This window comes from Aricia agestis, chromosome 6, assembly GCF_905147365.1.
Source record: "Aricia agestis chromosome 6, ilAriAges1.1, whole genome shotgun sequence".
NCBI classification, from domain to species: Eukaryota; Metazoa; Arthropoda; class Insecta; order Lepidoptera; family Lycaenidae; genus Aricia; species Aricia agestis.
The window spans coordinates 10,051,233-10,072,697 of NC_056411.1; the positions used below are offsets into that span (position 1 = coordinate 10,051,233).

Consider the following 21,465-nt stretch of genomic DNA (forward strand, 5'->3'; position numbering starts at 1 on the left):
CAGGTGGCGAGGAATGGGCGAGCACGCCGCCTCCCCTCAACAACAACACGACGCACCACAATAACAACGGCCCGCTGCCGCTGCCGCTCCCGCCGCCGAGTCCCTACCGCTTCGAGGAGCACAGGCCGTACAGGTTCGCCGAGGACATGGGCCCGCTCCCCCCCGGCGCGCTCGTCGGCCGCCTGGGCGACTCCCTCATCCCCAAAGGAGACCCCATGGAAGCGCGCCTGCAGGAGATGCTCAGATACAACATGGACAAATACGCCAACTCGAACCTGGACACGCTGCACATAAGCCGGCGGGTGCGCGAGCTGCTCTCGGTGCACAACATCGGGCAGAGGCTGTTCGCTAAGTACGTGCTGGGGCTGTCCCAGGGAACGGTGTCGGAGCTGCTGTCGAAACCCAAGCCGTGGGACAAGTTAACGGAGAAGGGTCGGGATTCGTATCGCAAGATGCACGCGTGGGCATGCGACGAGGCCGCCATCATGCTCCTGAAGTCGCTTATTCCAAAGAAAGGTACATATCCAAAAGTACAGTCGCGCCTCAGATCATACAACGTAAATCGTCTAATCTTAACGGTTGCGACGCAGGAAAAAATAAACACGGTTTGCTCAATCTCAATGTCGAAATAGAAAAATTGCTTGACAAATCTCATTTACGTAAAATTGAAGTGAAAGGTGTCACGAAAACCTTCAGTAGCTGCATATTTCCCAAGTTGTATTATTTGAGGCCGCGTGTTTCTGTTTTTAAATGTAAGAATAGGAATTGCCGAGGAAATTCTCCCGATGGAACAAAAACAAAGTTATTTTCTCGAGATTCGCTAATCAGTATGCTATTGATAGTGGCCCATTCCGGCTGTTTTGACACCGGAACGTTGCGTTCCATCAATTTCTCCCCCAGTCAATCTTCCGAACGGTTTGCCACGTTACCCGTTATCAGCGCCTGTCAAATACCCCATCAATCATGAGAAGAATCCGGAGCCGGCTATTTAACGTGATCAGAAACGATTAACTGGCGAAAACAAAAGATATTTTTGCTTCGAAGTTTGGTACAATTGAGCTATAATGACTGTAGACTAATTTTTGCACGATCATTTTATTGTTCAAAATAAATTTATTGTGTCATAAAGTGATCGTCCAAACTCACTTAACAAATAGAGTAGAGTTGCCATGTGATTCACGAGAATGACTGATTCTCGTGAATCGTGTTTTTTGTTCGAAATTTTTCATTTACCTCGTTTCGTTCCTTTACGACTATTTTATTTTGGTGTATGGCAACTCTAGATCCCGCACATTTTTTATTATTTAACATATGATTTTTTATTATTTCTCCCCACTCTCCCGCTCCTTCCCGGCGTCTCCTTACCTCTTTCCCGTGCGGAACTGGCTCAGAGGACCAAGTGTCCCCTCCCTTACACGAAGGGGGGTGGGTGGTTCAGGGGACATGGTCAAGCTCCTCCCAGGCGTACCGCGACTTCGATTTATAGTTTTAATACGTGTCGCTTTTGTTAATGCCTCCCGCCATTTTGTTTTGAGTTGAAAAATCTTTTTCTTGACTGAATTAGCATTGAATAATGTATTTTAATTTCAACGGAATATTTTAATAACTGAAATTTAAGGTACCAAAACATATTGTTTGCTGTTTCGCTTTATTAGAATACTTTATAAGGTTTTCGACTTATCAATTAGTACAGTATAGTAGGTACAGCCGCTCAAAATGAACCAACTAAAGGATATCAAGTCACGATTTGGATGAGAATTACCCTGCTTAGTAAGCAATATTGTCGACATAATTTCATGATTTCGTCGATAACGGGGTATTCTTGTCATTGACTAAGACTTCTGATCAACTAAAACTAAGCACCTGCAATATCGATACTTAGATATTGTGACGCAATGTCCAGTTGAACACACCGTAATGACCGGTAAACGGACACGCACGGCCGTGGGAGACTGCACACCGCACACACAGATCCTCCCATCCACATACCGACCATTACTGCAGACGAGCTATGACAGAAATGTATCAATTTTTTACACCACTGACGAGTAAGATATGAAATGCATAACTACGTAAGTAAGCAGGATATCAGCTCACATTAGACTAATTAATGGACGCTCTCATTACCATTTTCAAATTAGTACTTTTCAGTAAATTGTGATCCATGTAGAGTCGCACAATAGAAACACAAAAACCTGCTAAATGTATGTTAGTAAATACACCAAAATGCAGCTCCATATAGAGTCTCATTACTAATTCCGATATATAGAGTCTGATAAAAATATTCCATAATTCCTACTCTATGTAGAGTCACCTTGCAAAACCCAAGCAAATACTCCACCGTTGAAGCCTGAAATGACAGGTTTGTAGTAATGACGCGTCGTTATGCGCTCTACCAGAGGCGAGTCATTTTCCACAGTTTTCACAATTCGCCTAGTTCCCACATGCATAATGCCGTCCCGTGTTGCAAAACAGTCCCACGTCCACCGGCCCTTGTTATTGATATCGAAGGGCTATCATTTGCCGTTGCATACAAAACAGCAAAAGAGCAGAGTAAAATCCTTCTAGAATTTCTTATTTGTGGGTATTATGGTTATAAAGTTCAAGCAGCTAGTTAATTTAAAATTTTTGTTGAGTCAAATCATCAATTTTCCTTTTTACTTTTTTCAAGTGATTGTTGTCCGCCAGTCTAGCGTAAAACGTAGAGCTATAGAGCTATTAATTATTATTTATAAACGCTAAAATATTGGCTGTCTATTAAATAAAATCTCTCCAATGAGTGTCAGTTTTAATTGACGTCGAACATCCAATCGTTTCTTTAACGTTAATATGATTAGTTTAATGAACGCTTATTAATATACATTAGAACACTAGCCAACCGATAAATGAGAAAAAAGTGTTCACGCGTACGCGCGCAATTGCCAATGAAACACGTCCAATGGAGTAAGCCACTCGTTTAATTAGAAAAAAACATAATTGTCTATGCACAGCACCAGTAGCTCGCGCTTAGCATAAACAATGAAATCAATTACACCGCGCAATTTGTACTAGCAGATGGAATGAAGCGGAAAAAAGTCACAAAAACTATGTACGAACGCCGTACAATGTGAGAACTCGCATAAATATACTGTATCGCTAGGTGTATTAGTATTTTAATATATCTTGTGCATCGTGTGCACTAATTTGCATGTCAGCTACGATGTTTTATTATCCTCAGTCGACTGATATTTACTTTTCGATAGCAGCGACGGCCGTTATCGAAAAAACGAAAACCTTCTGCACAGTCAACCGAAAATGGCGATTCTATAATGCTTCTTTTGACATTTATAAGAAATGTTTCGTTCGCGTGCAAATGTGACCGAATGTTGAGGAAAAAGTGTTTTCGAATTTCAAAAAATCAACTTTATTTTTAATTAATAGGCAATAGCTCATGTTGGCAGCTCACGGCGCGTCCGTTATATTTTTAATTCAATACCTATACTCCATGGTCAGTATCGTGACTCGCATCAATTTCCGAACGTTGAACAGCAAATAAATCGGTTACCTATCAACGTATATCAAATAATGAACGCTGCCAGATAGAAATATTAAGTTCTTTAACGTTAAGTGTAAATTGACGTATTATTTATTCAGTTAATCCATTCGATAATTAAAAGCGCCGCTCCACTAGGAATTATCGCTTGTGCTAGTGAGTTACGGTAGATTTTTCCTCGGCGCTCCCACCTATCGAGTACTTATTGTAAATCTACAATTCTTATAAAAGATCATTCACGTCATTGCAGGAGGAAAGACAGATAAAAATAAGGTTAGCCTAGCGCGCAAAAACGCAAATGGAAAAGGAAAAAGTGAACCTTTGGAGCGCTATTATCGGCGATTAAAATGCGGGAAATATATCATACGTAAAAGTTAATGCGAATTCGATGCACGCTCGAGGCGGGCGTGAGAGTTTGAACTCCAATATTTATGCAAAGTTTCGCTCTCGAATGTTCTAAGCGTGAAAATCTATTTTCAATGGGCACTATCGGCCGGCGCAGGCCAAAGGCTTTGGCGCTCAAAGTTGAGCGTTCTCGATGCTCCTTTACCCTAAACACCCTCCTAGTGCTCTTAGCCGAGCGCTAAGCAAATTTTAATATTCAATTGAGCTTTTGTCTGTTCACGAGTGCTCGAAGTGTGCCTCGGCCCGTGCAAGGATCTAATGAGATTACCTCTATCGTCATTACCGTTGTTGGTGATAGTTGTTCGAGTTTATTAACGAGTTTCTTTGTTTCCTAGTTAAACTTACGAAAGTTTCTTACGCACGTATCTATTTTATATTGACGGTATATAGTCGATTCTAATTTCCAATTATTGTGCTACTTTACCATATTCCGTTGCACGGGATAGTTCAGACTGGAGTTCTATCGCTTTAAAAAGTTATCCCGCTGGTCAATAGTGGGGAAACTGTTGGCGGCACCTGTCACACGAGTTAACCCCAAGTTGCCAACTCCTGTATCAAGTGCGCTCATATTTACTCTTGCAATAACATACTCGATTTGACGCCTTGGCTGAGGGAGCTTTCCAAAAGTCACAGGTCCAATCGCTTGAAATGAAAGTCAAACATAAGTAGTTCATGTTTACATTGTTTAAAAAAAGTTATTATGCGATTAAAATGTTGTACCATAAATAATAACAATTTATAACAAATTGAACTATCTTATAATAAAAAAAAATAATAATTTGCCCGGAGACTGAGACGGTTGGGGCTCATAATTAATAAATTTATAGCTCCGTAATTCCTAGCCAGTTAGACCTGCAATAAACTTGAACGTTTAGAATCTCAAATGAAAAACTAAACGGGCGATTAAGGAGCGTTTACACAAAAGTGAAAAAACAATCAAAACAAAAAGCGGGCAACAATGTACGGGCAACGCCATCTGTTGTTGAGTGGCGGCGGCGCGAGGCTCGAGATATTTCGCCAGGAATGCCCACCGTCCCGCGGCCCCTTTGACGGCTTCCGACGAAGCAATCAGACCTCTTTACGGGCATATTTATGATTATAATACCGTGTCTCATTATATACTTTATGATTTTATACCTACGGCGTAATGGCGACCCCGTAATTGTTACGAGCGAGGACTCCAGCCGAGTTTTTCATTTGTCCTTTGCAAATATTTTATTTATTTACGAAGGTATTCATAATTTACGTTTTGCGGAATTATCGGGTAAAGGCTGGCGTTTATCGACTAGTTCTGCTCCTGCGAGTCGAGTTCGCTATCTTTAATCGGCTTGATATTTCGCAATTGATAACCAACGTGTTATTTAAATGCAAGGATTATGACATTAAAGTAATATAATATTGAGTAAAATATATTAAACATACACGAGCCATAACGTTTTTGATGTCCCACGTCGTCGACCATTTACAACATTATCTGTGTGACACACAGACAACATACAGTTCAGTTATTACGAGCCAAGACGTTTAACTAATCTCTACGTAGAGTTCTGAGCTCGCGAGTCTAGAAATAAAACAATTAATATATTCATGCTGCTCTATATAACTACAATTTACATCTACCTGCTGAACACTAAGTCATTGGCCATTTCTTAACTAATACTATAATGAGGAAACCCAATTGTTTGTTTCCATCGAATAAGCTGCAAAATTAAACTAATTTTTATGAAATTCGGCACAGATAAATTATCGTACATCTTCTGTTTAGACCATGAAGGACATAACTTTATTTACTTTTTAGTGCAAAATGCTCAAGACCATTTCCAACTACTGTGTTAATGTATCAGTCACCTTATAAAAAGACGTTCAAAGGACGACCGGGTTTTGAGAATTATTGCACCGCTCTAGAAACGACAAATTCATTGTGATTATTTAGTACGATCTCATTTTAGCGGTACTAATTGTGCTAAGGACGTTATCAAAAGGAATTTTGGCATCGAATCGGAGTAAGCTATCTCGTACAGAGGACAAGGGAATCTATTATGCCTTTGTTATTCCCTTTATGCATAATAACATCGCTCAAAAACAGTGCAGATACGGAAATAGAAAAAGGAATTAGGGTACACCCAATAATAATTGGCTCGGTGCCTATTCGGTCGCAACAAGAAATCAATCGGTTTAAAATGTGCTTATAAAATACTTGATATAGAGTTAATTATGACACTATATTTTAAATATTAAAAATATTTTTATTTCTAAAGTAAATAATATTACAATCGCCAAATTGGCTTAGCAATTCTTATTTCTTTTATTTTAACAAATTGTGCTATGTAGCAGATGGTCATATCATCAGATAAAGAGAAAGCGATTATTTTCAAGAGATAAATAACATCATATTGCTTTGCACATTTTTCACCACCCACGCACTTTCGATTATAAAGGATAAGATTTAAAATTGAACATTCGAAATTCAAAACAAAACCGCCATTATTATTGCTATAAATCTCTCGAAAACGTTGATTTACTCGCATTATGCGCAGCGAAAATTATTGTTACCGCATACACTTGGCAAATGCCCCGCTCTTTCCCTAAAATATTTTAATTGAAAACACATTAAGTTCGCAATCCCGAATATTCCATTGTAATTATTCCAATGATGAATCATTTTTACGATGCAGACGAACTGCAATTACGATAGTTATGCGCTTCTAATTTGGTTCTAATTTTAAATAAAAACTGTCGTTGTATAAATTTAACATTCGCCTATGCATTCGTAAACCTTCACTGAGTTTTTGTGTACATTCCGAATTTGAACATGAACCCAAGAATAGAAAAGTTAATACACATATTTTTAAAATATTAAGACATTTCGGATATTCCCCAAACCGATTCCTCAATGATCCACGTAGCGAAGACATTCTCATTTACCACAGACAATAACAAACACTTTAATTCCAATGTTTTATAGGAAAATAAATACATTGTGGTGAATTAATTGGCCGCATATCTCGTAGGGGCATAACTCACAGATCTGTCGCAGGAGATGGGCTGTTTCACTTGTCAGACACAATTTGTGATCCATTTTATTTCTTGCATAATTACTTAGGATTAATGAGTGCGTGATGAGTTTGACTCAGAAATTGCTAGAATTGTTTTAGTATGCAAGAATAAGAAAGATTACAAAAACGATAAACAAAAGACGTAAGAATGCGAAAAATATATTATTAGTATGCGTTACAACATAGATATTATTAATACAATATGTCACTCAATGAGTTATGGAGTCCATGGCATGATGGAATAATAAATATCAGTAATTATAATATATGAAGTGAATTGCGTTTCCAAGTCTCGCGTGTTTTGTATCAATCAATCGACTTCACAATCAATAAACGGAGCACAAATCAATGCATCATTAACGTCTCGTTTCGAATCATTCGCTATAATTAACAACACTTACGATACGGCATTCGATGAAAAACTCCATTCTGGTCACGTGGTAGTCGAGAAGATTCCCATTTAGTATTTACACTTCCATTGCGCCGTTTTACCCTGGCCTTTCGAATAAGCATGCAACCCAAAGGCAAATCCTTAATTTTAACCAAAGTTAGAGTTCCTAATTTATCACTACATCGACGAATTTTTTCACTACAATTGCTCCGTTTTTTACCTTAGAGCTTGTTGTTGAAACCCAAACGCAAAACCTCAAAAATTGAAACAAAAGTTAGAGTTCCCATTTATCATTACGTCGACGAATTTTTTGTCAAAACACTAAGTTCATTAGTCGCCCAAGTTGGTATTAAATTAATTCCCACTATCGCGGTAATCTGTGATCAGGTGCACCTAACCACATTAGTCCCTGCTAACGAGTCAGTTATTTCGTTAAAAAACTTTCCCATCGTCAAAACTTTCGCCTCCCAATTTGTGAATTCTGTATCGTTTGATTTCACTTCATCAGGAGTAATTAATTTGAGGGTACTTTTAACGTCAGCTAAAATGCGGCTTTTTGTAAAAGATCGTGTAGTTTGTCTGGCAAATGTCTGAAAACTTTGTTTGCTACTCTCGTCAATTGTGATCATTTTAATTAATTATTATTATCATTGAATATTATTATGTTACATTACGCTTTATGCATAAAAATAATTTGATCTATTGACTAGGTATTGAAAATTACATTTTATTTATATCAAAATGTAAACATGATTCATACTGAGCCTATCAAACAAATCAATTCAGAAGTTAAAAATCGTATGCCAAAACATACACTTAAGTGAAAAACTTGAGTCAGTATTTTGGAAAACTTAATTAATACCAGGGGCTTCGCTCTCAGAGGAGCTCACAAAATTGATTATCGGATCTAGTTACCAACTACTGGCGTTCGGAGCGAATGCACTTCAAATTTTTACCTTCCCCCGATGGAGTTAACGTCATGGAAAAAGCTCGTTTAACTTTTTTCTTACATAAACTGCTTAATACTAGCTCTATCAGTATAAAAAGTAGCTTATATAAGAAGTTTAAATACGTAGACTTAAACAATTGTATGCGACTGTCAGTAACAGCAATAAACTTCTAAATATTAATCCGTGTGAAAGTATTTCAAAAATATAATTTCTATGTCATTATAGAGTCGGTTAAATAGAATTAATTGTACCGATGCTGAGCTGTGAGCACAGGTCAGGTGGAGTGGCCGGCCGGTCGGCTCGCGGCTGGAATCAATCGTGGTCGGTGCCCTCGGCTGATTGCCATCGAACACGCGATTCTGATCAGCCCCTACGCACGCCACTCGCCTAACTTTGGACAAAAGAAATTCTCCACGTTACGTGCTCCAATAATTCATGGGATACAAGAAAAATAACTATATCATTCACGGTAAAGCAATTACACTTCGTTTCTATAATGGTAGGCGAAGAAAAAATCGAGTAGACTTTGAGTACGAAGCGTTCTATAATTATACGGGACTTGGCACCTAATTTCAACTGTATTAGCGAGTATAATATGCAGCAATATCTTGCATTGCATTAACAATTCAAATGCGGACATTTTTTTCGTTCCGCGCAACACTTTCGAGTGGAGCCGGCGTCCGCCGCGGCGGACGACTCTTATGCAAATGAGCATTGATTCGCGGTATGACGTCTAACGCGCACTCTCACCCCTTTTGTTTCTTCGACTACCCACCTTGATTTATAATCCCGGATACGCATTCCCCATTCGCTACTGGAGCTATATATGCCGCGAGTAAATTGCCTCGGTATTTTTTCATTGTCACAGTGACACGATAATTTAGGGCGCCTTTACTTTCCAAAGTCTATGAATATTCATATAGAATTAGCAATCAATAACTGGTATAGGAATAGTTTTCGCGTGCACGCACGCAATACGTTGTCGCTTATTTTCTTCGCTTTTATGATTAGGGTGTTGTTTTAATTTAACCGACTATATTCAATCCGTAAACATAGAAATGAAGAACAAGTCGTAGGATAGTCGAGACTCTTCCTACAGTATCGCTCAAACTTCACTCGAAACAAATGCAAACCAGAGCAATGTAAAGATGGGGGGATAAGATCTGTTTGCGACATCTGACAAGCTGGATGTGATAATCGCGCGCGATAATTCAGTATCGGCTTACTTGACAAGTACGCAGATACGTGGTTTAAATTTATATGTCCAGGTCACGGCCGTAATGGTACAAAACGCGATCAAAAGCAAATTTTTTGAGAATTTTTCGTGTCACGTTCGTGTAATTGTCCTCGCGGCGTGATCGGAATAACGGATTGTGACGAGAAGATCAAAGGAGTTAACAGACATGTTTCGAAATTTATCGATACGAATTGTGAATATATTTACTTGTTATTATACATCGATTCGTCGCGGATTTTTTTGTCCAACCGGCCAACGTCGTGTTATGCGTATACAAAATGTCGCAACTCGCAGGAGACGCATGGGTATCCCAGGAATTACTGAATTAAGATGCTCCTGTAACTCCTCCTTCTGATTTCATTTTTTAATATTACACTATAACATTTTTACATTACACACAATTTTTTGCGCATTCAACTTTAGGCTATCGTTTACCTGACCGACTAAAAAAGTACAAGCGCAATTAAGGATATCTTAACGCTTAGTAGATGATTTAGAATTACAGAAAACAAACATAATATGCTCCATTTATGTGCTTGAAGATATAAGTCATTGATGTACTTATCGTAGTAAATGGTCATTACGATATGGAGCGGCCAATTAAAAAATAAAAGCACGTATGTTATTGTTGAACATTTACGAACGCGGGCATTATGGGCATGGAGATATAATCTGCGGCGTACGCGCCATCTTGGTAAATATATCACGTCCGCACTCATAAGTCGTTAACTTTTGAATTGTAATTTTAGTAAAGACATGACGGTTTTGTATAAAAAAATAAAAAGGACACTTGTATACTCCGCGCATAGACGCCGTGAGAACGTAGCGCGGTCGATATTGCGACACATACGTGTTATTGAAAAAGTTAATTTTTAGAACGTACGAAAATTTCGTTGTCCTTTTGTGAACTAAAATAGTTTGTTTTTCCTCTAATAGTAGAGGTTCAGATTTGTTAATTGTTGATTTCAAATAACAGATTATATTAAAATTTAGAACTTTCAAACCTTGGTCGGATATTTTTTTGTGTATTGTTTGTATGCCGTCGGCCGTCACTCCTGAATTTACCACTGCAAACTTTATTTCAGTTCCAACAAAAACAATCAAGTGAATAATACGACCATCAAGCGTTAATCTCGTCTCGTAATTTATTACGAATTTAATAAGGTGCAATTCGGTTTACATATTGTCGGTTTGCGAGTAAAATTTAAGAATGCAATTAAGCGTTGGAGCAGCGAGAATTAATAGGATGCATTTTGAGAGACGTTAAGCGACCGCAAGTCCGCCGTATGTCGACAGATGTCGCATGTCCAAGTTACGGAAAAGCGAAAGCAAATTATGGGACGGCGTCCATTATCCGCCATTCTCACGGCCGGTGTCGTTACGGACAGTAATAAGCTTCAATCACTCAAGTTTCAATGCTCTATTACACACTAACCTACGTTTTGACTTTCACGACCATTGATGGTTTTTTTGTCCACCGAACGGCATTGTGAAAGTTTCAATTAGATATTGTTTTGCAATAGCTTTTATGACCGACACGGATACGTCCTTAGAGCCTTCGCGAGGAACATTACAATATCAATTGCCTCATAATAGAACAAACTTCTTCATAACGGTAATAAAACATAAGCGTCCGGTTGTAAACTCCGAATGTTGTCTAAATAATTTATTACAAGTAAGTATTCGCTAGTCGAGCTAATTAGTAAGACTAAGACGCTCGTGATATAGGCAGTCGCGAAACCTATATTTCGCTCATATTTATAGCCCATCCCGTTTAATTGCCGAGGATATTAGCGCGTCTTCCCTCTGAAACGGGTCATTTCTAACACTGAAACCACAAACAATACGCTGACAGGATGAATGACCACAAGATGGCGAACTTTTCGCGTAACTCCAGTTGTTTATGCGCGGGCGCCGTTTTAGGATTGTCGGGCGACGTGAAGTCGGCCCTATTCAATGATTATCTTAATGTGCCATTCGTTGCACTCGCGCGCTTTAATGACCCTCGTTCCGATTGTACCAAATTTAACTCGGAAAATTATGTTTTGGCAAAATACCGTTTCGGATTTTGCGACTAGTTTGAGAATTTATTTTTGAAAGTAACCTACCCTTGAAACGATTAAGTGGCCTTGCCTCTGTTTTATAAATTAAAATTACGATGAAAAATCTTACAAATCCCCAAGCTTACTTTGTAAAATGTTACCCTTTTTTTCTGCAACGTTTAATTATAACTTTCAGTTGGGACAAAAGATGGAACCGCCGGTGCCGGTTTCGGAAGGTCGGAGAGCGATGGTGATGAGCGTCTGGCTCACATGCTGAACGAAGCCTCTCACATCATGAAGACCCCGACTCTACAGAGCAACAACGACGACTCTAGGAGCAACGACGACTCGAGCTCACCGAGAACTCAGTGCCCTTCCCCGTTCTCCAATAAGGTTAATAATATTTTCAATATTGACAATACTCTGATATTGCTTTTTTAATCATAATATAACTATAGGTGTTATTTGTTAAGTTACTACATAGTTTTTTTTTTATGAAATAAGGGGGCAAACGAGCAAACGGGTCACCTGATGGAAAGCAACTTCCGTCGCCCATGGACACTCGCAGTATCAGAAGAGCTGCAAGTACGTTGCCGGCCTTTTGAGAGGGAATAGGGTAATAGGGGAGGGAAGGGAAGGGAATAGTTGAGGGTAGGGAAGGGAATAGGGTAAGGGCTAGGGGAATTGGGCCTCCGGTAAACTCACTCACTCGGCGAAACGCAGCGCAAGCGCTGTTTCACGCCGGTTTTCTGTGAGAACGTGGTATTTATCCGGTCGAGCCGGCCCATTCGTGTCGAAGCATGGCTCTCCCACGTATAAAGTTGATACACAAACGACGGTGATATCAGACTACGATACACAAACGACGGTGATATTTACAAAAAAAAATATACATAATATGACAGAAAGTAATGAATAATTAAATATTTACAGGATTCGAGTCAAAACAGAAGGTTAAAGAAGTACGAAAACGATGACATTCCTCAAGAAAAAGTTGTCCGCATTTACCAGGAGGAGCTCGCCAAGATCATGACGAGGAGAGTGGAGGACATGCGACACAGCCGAGACGGGTTCCCAGGGTAAATAAATTATATTTTCCAGAAAATAACACTTCATTCTAGATAACTTTATTTTGAGACATGAAACACTACCCACATACTTTCATCAACACTATTATTATGATAAAAATAGTAAAAGTTTAAAGTTCAAGGTTTTCCTTGATATATCTTTGACATTTCATATAATATTTTTTATGTTGTATGGTAAACGAGAACAGCAAATCTAAAAATAACATATAGCATGTTTCCTCCTTTTCTCAGCGGCGGTATGCCTCCCCACATGGAGAGGCCTCCCGAGGATATTCGGATGGCATTGGAAGCGTATCATCGAGAACTAGCGAAAATCCAACCCGGCGGCAACATTCCAAATCTGCACAACTTGCCCGGAATGCCACCCTTCCCCAACCTCCTTGCGCTGCAGCAGCAAGCCATGCAAGTACAAAACCAACACATGAACGGATCGGGAGCCGTGCAAGATCTTTCCCTGCCCAAGGAGAAGAGCAGTAAAGTGAATGGAATAACCGACAACGATAAGGAAAGGCAAATGGACGCCGAGGAAGCTATCAGACATGCTGGTAGTGCATTTTCATTAGTGAGGCCGAAACTCGAGCCAGGACAGCAATCCACGGGCTCGTCGGCATCAAGCCCCCTTGGAAATGCTATTTTACCGCCGGCTATCACACCCAACGACGAATTCACCAGTTCGGCTGTAGCAAGCCCCTTACAGCGAATGGCTTCCATCACAAATAGTTTAATATCTCAACCCCCAAATCCCCCGCATCACGCGCCACCGCAGCGGTCTATGAAAGCAGTTCTTCCACCGATAACCCAGCAGCAATTCGATCTCTTTAACAATCTCAATACGGAAGAAATCGTTAAGAGAGTCAAGGAAGCGCTGAGCCAGTACTCAATAAGCCAAAGGCTATTCGGAGAATCTGTTCTTGGCCTATCGCAGGGTTCCGTTAGTGATTTGCTGGCCAGACCTAAACCGTGGCATATGCTGACTCAAAAAGGAAGAGAACCGTTTATTAGAATGAAAATGTTTTTAGAAGACGATAACGCTGTACACAAACTAGTTGCATCTCAATATAAAATTGCACCCGAAAAACTGATGAGAACTGGAAACTACAGTGGAGCACCTGGTAAGATACTTCTCTTAATATTTAAATTATAAATGTAAGTAACAGCAAATATTGAGTATTAACAAATGTCTTATTTTGTTACAGCTTGTCCACCGAACATGAGCAAACCGATGCCACCTACACAGAAGATGTTATCGGACGCTACATCGCTTTTGAGCAAAATGCAACAGGAGCAACTACTCAGCTCGGGGCATTTAGGACATTTGGGCCAGCCTACGCCGCTTCTATTGACTCCACCGGGCTTCCCTCCTCATCACGCGGTGACCCTGCCGCCCCAACATCACGACAATAATAACAAGGAACGAAAACCGCAGCCGCCCCCTCAGCCACATCACCAACCTTCCATTATGCGAAATCTCCATCAGCATATGTCACCTAGTGTATACGAAATGGCTGCATTGACGCAAGACTTAGATACGCAAACTATCACAACGAAAATCAAGGAGGCCCTACTAGCAAACAACATTGGGCAAAAAATCTTCGGCGAGGCCGTGCTGGGTTTGTCGCAGGGATCCGTTAGTGAATTGCTATCGAAGCCTAAACCATGGCATATGCTCAGTATAAAAGGCAGGGAGCCATTTATTCGAATGCAGCTTTGGCTCAGCGACGCTCACAACATCGATCGTCTTCAAGCGTTGAAAAATGAACGACGGGAGGCGAACAAGCGAAGACGCTCGAGTGGCCCCGGCCAGGACAACTCGTCAGATACGTCGTCCAACGATACGTCAGAGTTTTATCACTCGAGTTCGCCGGGTCCCACGTCCGGTGTCCCTTCCGCTAAAAAACAGCGAGTGTTATTCTCCGAGGAGCAGAAAGAGGCGTTGAAGCTGGCATTCGCGCTCGACCCGTACCCTAATATGCCAACTATCGAATTCCTGGCGTCCGAATTGGGGCTATCGACGAGAACGATAACCAATTGGTTTCACAACCATCGGATGCGCTTAAAACAGCAGGCGCCGCACGGTCTCCCGGCCGAGCCCCCGGCGCGAGATCAGTCTTCGGCGCCCTTCGACCCCGTTCAATTTAGACTTCTGCTGAATCAGAGGCTCCTGGAACTCCAGAAGGAGCGAATGGGTCTGGCGGGAGTTCCGCTGCCGTACCCACCGTACTTCGCCGCCAACTCTAATTTCGCCGCCCTGATGAGTCGGGGACTGCTCCAGCCCGACGAGCAGGGGAAGGACGCGGCGAGCGGCCTCGACCTCTCCATGCCTCTGAAGCGCGAGCCCGACGCCGACGACTTCGAGGACGACGACGTCGAGAGCAACCTCGGCTCGGAGGACTCGATGGACGAGGAGTCGAAGAACGAGCCGAAGGCGGCCTCGACGCCCGCCAGCCGGTCGAGCCGGAGAAAACCGGTCGCGCCGCAGTGGGTCAACCCCGACTGGCAGGACGAGAAGCCGCGGAACCCCGACGAGGTGATCATCAACGGCGTGTGCGTGATGCGGAGCGACGACTTCCGTCGCGACCCCGAGCAGACGGTGCGCGTGGAGCCCTCGCCCGTGCCGCGCGACTCCTCCCCCGGCCCGCGCACGCCGCTCACCCCGCACACGCCGCACACGCCGCACACGCCCCACACCCCCCACACGCCGCACACGCCGCGCCCGCCGCTCACGCCGCTCGCGCCCGACGTGCTGCCCGACGACAAAATCAAGACTGAGGCGGACGACGACCGGTGGGAGTACTAGAGCGACGATGCCGGTTATGTGACTGTTGTGTGATTATTTATTGTGTATGTGGACGCGGTCCGGACGCTAGCGCGAGTGCCCGCGACGATCAGTGCAAATTTAGTTGAAAGTATTTTTTTTATTCGATTGTAAGGCCAAAGACTCTGTAAATAGGATCGTAGCTTCTCACCGTGCGAGGCGGCAGTCCGCGGTCGGACGGTAAACATGTGTTACAAATATTGCATTTTGCTTTAATGTTTTATATACAAATCCCTAGGCGTACCTCTATTGTGGTACAAATTCTGAGTATTTTTAATCGATTAGTTGTCTACTCGTAATTTTATTCGTAGTGTAAATAAATATACCAAATATGTATCGGCGGCCGCGAGCCCGAGCGTTGTATATAATGTAAGAAGGCTGAAGTACCGAATGTATATTACTGTCGTTGCCGTACATAGTCCGTAGGGGTAGGAGGTTCATTATTGTTAACTCGAAAGTGCAATCTATGATAAGTAACGGTCTACGCTGAACCCGGTTAAAAGTATTATTACGTTTATGTGAACCGAAAGGTTTAAAATATTATAATTGGTTTATATACAAATTTTAATTTATAAAACTATTATTTTATGCTACTTTATAATTTTATGTATGAGTTTATCACATCTGAAAGAGTTGGAATCGCGCGTGTAAATTTCACTTTTTATATTTTAATCTACCCACATACTCGATATCGCGAGTGACGTACAAAAAGTTCATTAAAAATGTAACAATTGTGGTTATAGTTATATTTTATTTTAGCAATAAATTTGCTTTTAATTTTCTTTAATTTTTGTTTTATTTTTTCCTTATATATTTGTGTATCTATATTACTAGGAAAGGATAAATGTACATTAAAGGGAACCGAACTCCTTGCATCAGTGTAAATAATAGACTATCTATGGATATTGGTTGTAAATATGATTTCTTAAAAACGAAAGTTAGAAAGAGAGGGGGCATAATTGTCGGCCCTCTCGGATGGTTAATTTCATACTCGTAGATTCGAATTCGTAACGTGAGCTATTAGATTAAAGATCAAAGTATTAAATCGAACCTTAAATGAGCTACTTCAGTTTTTAGATTAACCGAACTCCATACATATCGATGTTATATACCTAGTGATAAGTTAGGGTAAGCGGTAGCTGGTAATAGTCAATATAGATAACCTCTGGCTGTTTGACAGTGTCGTATGTTTCATGGGCCTGATGGTGTGTTATAAATTATATTGTTTCATTTTAAAGTTACATTGCTTTCGACTTAGTGATTATTTTGTGTATCTATAGCTATGCTTTATGAAGAGTATTTATATATTGTTGTTGTTCATTGGTGCCGTGAATATTTTAATAGATATTTATGATGATTTCAAATTACGGTCGAATACTCTAGCGACAAAATGATACAACGACTATGGTGTTAGCTACTGACGAGTGACGCGTATGATTTTTACATAGGTCTGTTGTAGAAATCATAGTGATGTTCGTAAAAGTTCATTACAAATAATTGTGCATAAAATTTTAATATTCAGTTATTTGACTCCGCTACGCTACGAATAATAAAAACTAAGGAAAAGTAACTCCCATACTATTACCGTTTTAAATTTGGTTCCTTTCGAACTGTCATATTGTAACGTCAGCCTAATACCGCTAAAGGCCACCTAAATATTGCAAATGTATGAAATGTCTAGGTACCTAAGCCTGTTTAGTGTTTACACACGGCGACGCAGCGGCAGCGTTTTTCGACGCCGCGGCGGCGCGGTGTCATGTGTAAGGGCAAATAGAAACACAAGGAAGGAGTAATGGAGCGGCATGTGTGTAAACAGCCTTAGGTACACTTTTTGACAAGTCTTGAAGAGCATGTTTTTTGACGGAGTTACTTTTCCTTAGTTTTTATTATTCGTAGCCGCTACGTAATAAATATAAATTTTCTGTAGCAGTGCTACGAAGCGTAGCACCGCTACGTCTTCGTAGCGCCAACGCTACAATATTAAATCGATTAGTATTTTTCTTAATTAATTTTCATATAGAAACTTTTTTACCAACGAAGCTGAGCTTTAATTGAAATAACCTGAAGCTGGGCAATTTCGACAATGTTTTAAATGAAAACGCGTCTTATTAACGCCCCTAGTCCACTAACGCTGCGAACTGCGAAACAGCGGCGAACCGATTTACTGTCTCATCCGCCACACGACAATGCGTTATAGTGCATCTCGCTCTATTCCTGTTTCTCATTGGTTTCGCAGCGTCGGTGGACCAGAGGAGTAAATAAATTATTATTATCAGTCAGATAATCGTAAAAAATGATAGTAATAGCTCAGGTCAATCGATATGAAATGTTATTTGGGGTCTACGCAAACGGGCAACTTATACGACCGCGACACAACAGCGTGCGATCACGGCAAATGATTGTGTAGCGGTCGCGTGTCGTGGGACGCGACACTCGCGACAGGCCCGTCAGCGCAGCCCGCGTTGTCGTGATGTTTGAAATATTGACGGTCACCCGCAGTGATCTCTTTCCGTTGACATTGTAAAGTATGGGTAAAGTAGTATAGGCGTTCATAGTACGTCATAGTTATAATATAGCGATAATTATTATTGTTCATATCATAATATTAATTATAACGACGCTGAAACCATTGTCTTCTTTCTGAACAATTTCTAAAGTTATTAAATTAAAATAAAGAAATTGCTAATCAGTGTTGGTTTTATTTATTATAAGCTTACATACGAGTAATATGTGAAAACCGGCTCCCCGACTATAAAACCCTTTTCTGTAGGATACTTTATTTTTATAGGCTTATTTTAATGTTGTGAATTTACTAAAGATCTGTTACAATTCATAAAAATATTATCTACGTATATAAATTTTAAAATACATTACAACGGTAATTTAAAATACATTACAGACGGAATCAAGCCGAACTTCCGCCGCGGAAATTCGGCATAGTGTGTTTAGACACTAACAGAACGTAACTATCATGATTATCCAATATCCATATCAAAGTACAAACATACGAGTCAAAATCATAACTCCGGTTTTTGCTTCGCCGTAGTCAGGTAAGTTTGAATTACATAATACAGTTCGACAAGGCTTTATTTGAACGTGAGTGACATTGACAGGAGCGCTGCTGGTAAACGAGAACTGTCAAACACATATCGAAAATGACGTTTTTCTTTGATAGAAGCGTTTAGTTCCTTTTCTCGCCACGTCCAAAAAGCCTTGTCGAACTGTACCTACTTATTATATTATAATATTAGTCATAGAGCCTATATACAGGGTGTAACAAAACTAAAGTGATAGAAGTTATAACTTTAGGTCCCCTGTACAAAATTAAGTAAACCAAAACATGGTTAACATTTGAAAATAAAATCGGAAAAATGCGAGTTGGACTCGCGCACGAAGGGTTCTGTACGTCGTACCACAATAGAGCAAAATAGGCTAAAAATGTGTTTTTGTATGGGAGCCCCCTTAATTATTTCATTTATTTAAATTTTACTATAATTTACTTATTAAAGTACAAATAAAACTGAGTATCTATTTCGTGAATATTTCATGTGCTTAGTATTGCGGTTATTACTTTGCTGCTCTTCTATTTGATTTAATCCTCACACAATGTCCATCCTACTTATATGAGAAGCTGGCCTGGGCAAGTGATATCAACAACCGTACTCGTGCCTCCCAATACCGGATCCTGACACCAGTTCATAAGACTGTAGCTTTTCGTGGATCATTCAGGTACGCTGCTTCCCGATGTTGGAACAACCTTCCACCTCCCCTCAGGATGCTGAAAACAAAAAAAACATTTAGCAAACATTATAAAACACATTTGCTTCAGTTACAACATCTTTTTGCGTAATATGTACCTTTCGATGGATGCACCTCTGGCTGCGGTGTAGGGTTGGTCCATGGTCGGAATGCGGGACAGCCATGAGCAATCTTAGCCTATTTGTTCCACGATCTCCGTACTCTGGAGGTGTATAGTTATACGCCTGTTCTCACTCCACAGGTTTAAATTTTATTGTTATAACATTAAGCGGTAACATCATATTTGAATAGGTTATGCCACGTATGAAACCACGTTACAGTTTTATTTTCACAGAATAAGGTAGGTATGCATAAAAATCTTGTTTTTAACCCATCATTGTTCCAGACGTCAAATGTCATAGACAAATGAAAATTGACAGCTTTTTCTTTTCTTTTTTTTTTTTTTTTCTCCCAATGTTAGGCACGTCATGTTATAATAATTTTTATCTTGTAGCTCTTATTTTCTTTATTAATTTATTTAGTATTTAAGTATTTTTAATTTAATATTAAATATGTTCTTAGTTCCTAATGATATTGTCCACACTTTATTATTGTGAGGTCACTCATTGGTCCCAGCAGAAAATCAGTGCAGCAACTTGCTGCTTATGCTGAGCTGGGGTCCATTTTTGTGAGATCACACAATATAATGTAAATTAAGTACTGTACTGTGTCCTGGTTTTCTCGTCCTTTGTAAATGTTGTGTTGTGTGATGTACAAAATAAACTTTTCTTATTCTTATTCTTATTCTTATTCTTATTCTTATTCTTATTCTTATTCTTATTGATATAGACCAAAAAAAAGCAAAAAAATGATGTTTACTGTATGGGAGTCCCCTTAAATATTTAATTTATTTTATTTTTAGTATAACTAAGTATTTTGTTGGTATAGCAGCAACAGATATATATATATATATATATATATATATATATATATATATATATATATATATATATATATATATATATATATAATATATCTGTTGCTGCTATATGTGAAAATTTCAGAAGTCTAGCTATTTCTGAAATTTTCACATATTATATATGTATATATCTGTTGCTGCTATACCAACAAAATACTTAGTTATACTAAAAACATTTTACTTAACATTTTACGTTATACTTAATTTATTATTGCGTCTGTGGCCTTTTTCCACGGAATCGTCTCTTAGTACTAGCCACTGGACACACTGCTACAAGAATATTTAAATATAAAATAATATTCCACAATATAATTTGAGTTTTTTTGTATTTTTAGGTTCTAGAAAACGAAAACATTCCCCGATGCCTGAAAGAGTTGAAAAAAAAGTTTCGTTTTTATTAAAAATTTAGGAAAAGAGCTTTTGTTGTATTTAGTGAAACTTTTTTTAAAAACATAATAAATTCAGGTTTTTAGATTTAGGGCTGAGTATGTAAGGTTAGAAACTTGGCTCTACATGAGATCTCACTACTTTTTGACACGACGAACTATAAATGTTCTCATCTTGGCAACATTTTTACATGAAAATGTTTTTGGTGGGATATCATTTCTTTTAGTATGCTACAGGGCTAAAATGGTCACATTTAGCAATTCACCTCAATCAATTCAGCAAATGAATTGTCAAAACTGTGAAACTGACTAATGTAAAGTAATTTATAATGTAAGGAACATAGTAATCCAGTGCCCCCAGATCAAATACACTTTTAACATCAACATGCGCAGTACTAAAAACAAAATAAAAATATTTCGGGGGGCTCTCATACAACAAACGTGATTTTTTGCTATTTTTCCTTTTGATAATAATAGATGTCGCTGCTGGTCGTCTACATCGCGATATAGCTTGAACGAACAGTTTCCTATAGTTGTCAATGCACTCTAAATTCTAATCGACAAGAGATGTCACTGTTGGGCACCTACTTCACACTATCGATGACGCGAAGATGTTTGGTATAGGTCTACAGCTGAAGCTGTTGCTATTCTAAATGCTATGAAATATATTATAAATTGTTATTCAGAACATAAATATTGGATCATAGTTAGTGATAGTATGAGTGTTTTAAAAAACTGGGCAAATAACACATTAAATGATAACACTAACTACCTATATAATTTATCAGATAAAAGAACTATGGGTCGAATTGTCACAGTTAAACATGGTAGTTCGATTTGTTTGGA

At 39.5% G+C, this 21,465-nt stretch overlaps 1 protein-coding gene across 8 annotated transcripts in view; it reads left to right on the top strand.

The window, feature by feature from the left end:
- Positions 1–16,546, top strand: part of LOC121727707 (homeobox protein cut-like) — a 118,701-nt gene extending 102,155 nt beyond the window's left edge. For 4 of the 8 annotated variants that reach the window (XM_042115678.1, XM_042115680.1, XM_042115681.1 and 1 more), the window contains 5 exons: positions 4–516; positions 11,810–12,006; positions 12,547–12,692; positions 12,912–13,813; positions 13,898–16,546. In XM_042115678.1, the coding sequence (XP_041971612.1) occupies positions 4–516; positions 11,810–12,006; positions 12,547–12,692; positions 12,912–13,813; positions 13,898–15,498 (3,359 nt within the window). In that variant the 3' untranslated portion in view covers positions 15,499–16,546. The remainder of the gene's footprint in view (positions 1–3; positions 517–11,809; positions 12,007–12,546; positions 12,693–12,911; positions 13,814–13,897) is intronic. The other 4 variants (XM_042115679.1, XM_042115684.1, XM_042115685.1 and 1 more) reach the window with 2 other exon arrangements.
- The last annotated feature ends 4,919 nt before the right edge of the window (positions 16,547–21,465 follow it).